Below are 6,661 nucleotides of genomic sequence, written 5' to 3' on the forward strand. Positions count from 1 at the left end.
TCGGCATTTATAATGGTTTATTAAAAAAAAAAATTGACGTGAATATCTAGTGATAAAGTCAAATTAGCCATCTGTCAAGTGTATGTTTGGTTGCCTATAATTGAGTTTTTAACTTTAATTGAACGTTTATAAACGAATTATGAAGTGATCCTGATCATAGATTCACAGATCATGAAAAAAATTAAAATGTTGGACTCATTTATTTTATACTTTAAATTTGAGATTTATAAATGTCAACAGGACAAAGCAAATTAGCTGTAGGGGAATCTTTATATTAGGTGTATTGTGAATTGCATACACCACAAATTTACAATTGAGGTTATGTAATATTTTTCCAATAATTTTTGATATTTTAAAATTAAGTAATAAAAAACTAGAATTAATTTAAACAAACGTTAAATATGATCCAACAGAGACGACAGAAGTTGCTCGAAACCAAAATTTACAGGTGACACTCAATATTCATAATGATTTAGTACTCCAATTAATCAGTGTTGCATGATTTTAGGTAAATCTACGTAAATCAAGATGTTGCTTCTAGACTACACCGCAAAGTTTATCCACGTTGAGAAAATTCTAATTTTTTCATGATGAACCACAGTAGTCACGACTCGTTATTGCAAAGATTTAACTGTGAAACCTCCAACATCGAAACTTACTCTTGTAAAGACTGCAATTTCAAGACAGAATTAACCCTTTCCTTCAAACACCACGTTCAAGAACATCATGGTGTTGGAAAAATTCAAGATTCGTCAAGTGTGTACACTGTGCAAAATTACATTTGTGAAAAGTGTAGCTTTGAAACACATTTCATAATGAAGTGGCTTCAGCATTCTACAAAATGTTCCAACAATGAAGAAAATTCTGAAACCACAACTGGTACCAAGCGCAAGTATAAACACAAAGATTATGTACAAACACACATAATTTCGAAACAATTTAAAATTAAATGGCACAAGTGCCAAGTATGTCCGTACAAAGCTAAAAAAAAATCTCGCTTGCAAAGACACATAAACGCCCGCCATTTGGACGAGAACCGCATTAAATGGTACTACTGTGAAAACTGCGCATTCAAAACCAAAAGCAACTCCAATTTAAAACAGCATCTACACTCACGACATTTAGACGAAAAAGACATAAAATGGTACGAATGCAAAAACTGTTCATACAGAGCTAAACGAAATTCCGATTTAAAAAAACACATTAACGTTTTTCATTCAGTCGGCGACGATATTAAATGGTACGAATGCGACAAATGCCAATTTAAAGCTAAACATTACGCGCATTTAAAAAGTCACGTAAATGCGCATCATCCCGACGATATTAAATGGCATCAGTGCGAAAAGTGCGCGTATAAAGCTAAACAAAAAGATCACTTGCAGAAGCACATAATCGCACGACATTTAAACAAGCAAGATATTAATTGGTTTAAATGCGCCCACTGTTCATATAAAGCTAAAACAAATTCTGATTTAAAGAAACACACAGTTGCGCAACATTCAGATCAGCAGGGTTTTAAATGGCACGAATGCACGAGTTGTCAGTATAAAACTAAGTACAAATCAAACTTAAAAACTCACGCAAGTGTGCATCATTTGGGTGAACAAGTTGTTAAGTTGTACAAATGCGACAAGTGTCTGTATAAAGCTAAGGTGGAAGCAACTTTAAAGGATCATGTAGTTGTGCGACACTCGAATGAAGAGGAGATTAAGTGGTATGAATGCAAGAGGTGTCCGTACAAAGCTACACAGAATTCGAATTTGAAAAGGCACATAAATGCGCAACATATTGATGGACAGGATATTAAATGGTATGAATGCCAAGAATGCTCATACAAAGCTAAACAGAATCATCATTTAAAGAAGCATATCATTGCGCGCCATTTAAAAGAAGAGGATATTAAGTGGTACGAGTGTGAAAAGTGTTCCTATAAAACTAAACATAAGTCTGATTTAAATAAGCATTCAAGTAGGCACCAGGACACTATATAATAGTAATAAATACCTCTATGTGAATTATTTTCATTTGGTATGTGCAGATTGTAAAAAGTGAGTTATTATGAAGTACTTAAAAAAAATTATCAAATCCATTAAAAACGAATAAAAATTTTTTTAATTGACGAATTTTTATTATAAAAACGACTAAAGGGCTTCAATTTTATTTGGAACGATGAAGGCGAAAAGTGTTATGTGATTAGAGAAAATACGAGCACTTGGAAGCTCAGTTTTCATCTTAAGCGGGGAGTGTTGTGGCGGACTGTCATATAATAAATTCACGTAGCTGCCATTTCTTTGCCCCGATATATTCCAAGAATTGTCTGATGCACACATTCCATATCATATATGGTTAGAGACCACGTTCTAACGCCTTATATAGAGGCTATCACGGACCAATCAAATCGCTCAGCAGTCCACATGCACGGCACATTTCTTTTCCAAATTAGAGTGTGATTCACGGATGACCGCCAAAATTTGAAAAACCCCGCGAAAAATTCGAAAAATGGCCATGAACTGTGATTGTCAACAAAATGGCACCCTGCGTTGTGTTTGAAATGGCGGAATGTGTTCTGATGCAAAGTGGTGAACTGCAAAGGTAGAAGAGTGACCTTGAATTAACGCGACACAAAAATGTGGCGGGAATAATTTGGGGGGGGGGAGGTGTTTTCCAGTTACAAAAATCTCGTTCTTTTCAAGTGCAAGGCTACAAATTTTGATCACATACAAAACACATGTTAAATATGGTCAAAAACAAAATATCATTCGTACATCGCTTTGAGAGGTACGTCCGAGAATCAATGTTCCAAAATTGGAGTTATAAAACACATAATCCACGATGACAGTTATTTCGCTGATTATTTCCAACGCGAACAGGCATTAATAGTCACCCTTGGCCAGTTCCCAGCATTGAGTAAATTGCCAAAAGGAATAATTACTCGAGTTTCGCTCTCAAATCAATGCTCATGAGTACTGCGTTACATATTTTTTTCTTAGTATCTATTGTCAGCTTTTTATTTTACTAACTTTAGCGGACTGCTTCTGATTTAGTAACTGCACATCATCGCATCCAGTCTTCCAATAAAAGGGTCCATTTTATGATAACCCTAACATTCCTCCTCAAATTGACATGTGAAAAAAATTTGAAAGCCCGCGAAAACTTCAAAAATTCAAAATTTGGCCTTGGCTGTGATCGTCTGACGAAATGGAACCCTACGTTGTGTTTTTGAAAAATGGTGGGATGCGTTCAGATGCAAATGGTGCACCCCAAGGTTGGAAAAGAACCGCTAAATAAAACACCAAATTTATGGAGGACACAAAATTAGTTATTCCTCCACTTATTGAACTTTAGATGAAATTTAAATGAAGTCAAATTAAACGTTCTGAATCAATGCAAATATTTGAAAATCACAAATTTAATAAAAACAAAGCAAATACACAAGTTATTACAGACGTGTGGTGGCAATTTAAAATTATGACAGTCAACAAGAGCACAAAATTTTAATAAAAAACTATGCAGCGGCAGGGGTATCAGAGCGCTGTAAGAGTGTGGCGACAACGAAAATACCCATTGGGGGCGTCGCAGTACGAACGGAGTTTGGGGCTCCCGGTCGTGACTGTTGTCCCCCACGACGGTGATTCTATCTATCGCAAGCACTACCGCACAGTATCTCTCTATTACGGACGTGCCGTACGGCAGGCCGTTACGGTCGCAAACTCACAGTTGGGTCTCGACTATTGGGCCAAGTCGACAGACGTCATCTCGAGCGCCCCTGAATTCTATTCTAACCTGCATCTTTGTGCAGATAGCGCGATAAATCCCGCTAGCTCGACTAGGAACCGCGCACTCCGCTTCCACCCCGTGTAGTTTTTTTTCAACAACACGACTCTTAAGACATGTTTAACTTCTTGTAGAAAAAAATTAGGATTTTACAATTAAGCTCCGCCCCTGGTTCACGACGAGTACAAAAATTAATCACAATTGAGATTGGGGCGGGTGGGTGGAGCTTATGTTTACTTTTTTTACCCCGTAATACACGTAGTCACCTTTTCATAATAACAAACTTAAAACATGTTTAAAATGATACTTTTTTGTAGAGAAATCTGGAGTTTAAAATTAAACTCCGCCCCTCGATTTAATAACAAATGAAAAATTCATCCTAAGTGAGAGAGGGGCAGGTGGGTGGGGTTATATAATTGGCTTCTTTATCTGAGTAGCCGCAGTTTTCTTTCAACAACACAACATTTAAGAAAAGTTTCATAGGTTAACTTCTTGTGGAAAAAAATTAGGATTTTGCAATTAAGCTCCGCCCCCAGCTCACCACGAGTAAAAAAAAATAATCACAATTGTGATTGGGGCGGGTGGGCGAGGTTTATGTTTATTCTTTTTTCGCCCTAATACACATAGTCACCTTTTCACACTAAAAACCTCAAAACATGTTTAAAATGTTACATTTTTTTAGAGAAATCTGGGGTTTAAAATTAAACACCGCCCCTCGATTGCGGGTGGGGCTTTAATATACACAGTTTTCTTGCAACAACACGACATTTAAGACATGTTTCACATGATAACTTCTTGTAGAGAAAAAATAAGGATTTTGCAATTAAGCTCCGCCCTCCTCTCAAGTCGAGTAAAAAACTTAATTACAATTGAGATTGGAGCGGGTGGGCGGGGCTTATGTTTAGCCTTTTTTTTCCCTTATTATCCGTAGTCATCTTTTCACAACAAGAAACTTAAAACACCTTTAAAATGATAAATTTTTGTAGAGAAATCTGAGTTTTGAAATTAAACTCCGCCCCTCGATTTAACAGCAAATGAAAAATTCATCACAAGTGGGATAGGTGTGGGTGGGTGGGGTTTAATCACTGATTCCTTTATCTTATTAACATATGCAGTTTTTTTTCAACAACACGACACTTAAGACATGTTTCACATGATAACTTCTTGTAGAAAAAAAATAAGGATTTGGCAACTAAGCTCCGCCCTCCTCTCAAGTCGAGTAAAAAACTTAATTACAATTGAGATTGGAGCGGGTGGGCGGGGCTTATGTTTAGCCTTTTTTCCCCTTATTATCCGTAGTCATCTTTTCACAACAAGAAACTTAAAACACCTTTAAAATGATAAATTTTTGTAGAGAAATCTGCGTTTTGAAATTAAACTCCGCCCCTCGATTTAACAACAAATGAAAAATTCATCACAAGTGGGATAGGGGTGGGTGGGTGGGGTTTAATCACTGATTCCTTTATCTTATTAACATATGCAGTTTTTTTTCAACAACACGACACTTAAGACATGTTTCACATGATAACTTCTTGTAGAGAAAAAATAAGGATTTTGCAATTAAGCTCCGCCCTCCTCTCAAGTCGAGTAAAAAACTTAATTACAATTGAGATTGGAGTGGGTGGGCGGGACTTATGTTTAGTCTTTTTTCCCTTAACACCCGTAGCCACCTTTTCACAACAAGAAACTTAAAACACGTTTAAAATGATAAATTTTTGTAGAGAAAATCTCAATTCCATTTATAACTCTGATATTAAACTACAACTAAACAAGTGTGGATGTTTAAAAAAGAGCACTAAACAACATTTAAATTCGCCAAAATCTTGTGAAATTTAAACAACCAATAATTATTTGAAATAAAAATTGGACATCAGATAATTTTTATGATGGAAACATTCATCAACAAAATATTTACATAAAAAAACTAGCAAAAATTTATAAAAACAAAAGATCTGGTATGAAATAAACTTGTGCAGACAAAAATTACGTGAGGTTAGAAACTGCAGAGCATGAAAATTTACGTTCAATTTAAATTATACAACAAAGAAAATTACTGAAGTTAAAATTGTGAGATGATTCAAACAAAGAATTTATATGATGTTACATTATGCCATGATCCGAGGGATTGGTTACTTAAAACAATTTGTTTTGAGGGTTTATATATCGTGGACTGTTTATCCCAGACAAAAGACATTATAAATAATCACAAAATGCATCAGGCGTTGCGAGGAAAACTCCTCGGTGATGTGATGATGCTACAATGATCTTAATGATGATAACTGTCTAAGGAGAGAAATCTTTAGGTGAATTTCATGAAATCTCCTAGCAAGTATTTATCTAAATAAATCTAATGTTTGTTAAATTGTGTTAGTACCAGTTAATGATTAAAATCCTAACATGAACTGTGAATTTACAAACAATTAATTTAAATTTATTCGGTTGGCGTCGGTCGAAAATTCACATTTTTTTCGATTAGAAAGCCGAAAGAATTAGCTGCGCGTGTTGGGGAAAACGATGGCGGCGGCGTCGTTGCGATTAATTGTCGTTAATCAAAGGCTTCCTCCCTTTTATTAACTACCAAGCCAACTAAACTTAACCTACTCAGTTACCGCGTCTTTTTACCATGCTCTCACCATTCTACCACATCTAACCAACCCTCTAACTAGCCATTACCAAGCGGAACTACCAACTACCCACAAAGCGCGAAGGTGCACATAGTTGCCGATCAAATTCATCATACTATTCAACGGTATCCAAAAAGAAACGATGGTTTTATGAGTCAAAACACAGAATTTGGGCGGATCTTGTCCGGTAGTGTAATAAAAGAAGAAAAAAGAAACAACAAACGCATAACGGTCAAGAGCATGATGACAAGAAAAGAAAATTA

General features: G+C 35.8%; 1 protein-coding gene across 1 annotated transcript; it reads left to right on the plus strand.

The window, feature by feature from the left end:
• Nucleotides 1–333: 333 nt before the first annotated feature.
• Nucleotides 334–2,095, plus strand: LOC135123023 (zinc finger X-chromosomal protein-like). Its single transcript, XM_064047517.1, has 2 exons — nt 334–448; nt 509–2,095. Exon 2 carries the CDS (start codon nt 588–590, stop codon nt 1,989–1,991), a length of 1,404 nt encoding a protein of 467 aa, XP_063903587.1. The 5' UTR covers nt 334–448; nt 509–587; the 3' UTR covers nt 1,992–2,095.
• The last annotated feature ends 4,566 nt before the right edge of the window (nt 2,096–6,661 follow it).

This window comes from Zophobas morio, unplaced genomic scaffold (assembly GCF_036711695.1).
Source record: "Zophobas morio isolate AGI-343-1 ecotype UQ-CSIRO unplaced genomic scaffold, CSIRO_AGI_Zmor_V1 ptg000006l, whole genome shotgun sequence".
NCBI classification, from domain to species: domain Eukaryota; kingdom Metazoa; phylum Arthropoda; class Insecta; order Coleoptera; family Tenebrionidae; genus Zophobas; species Zophobas morio.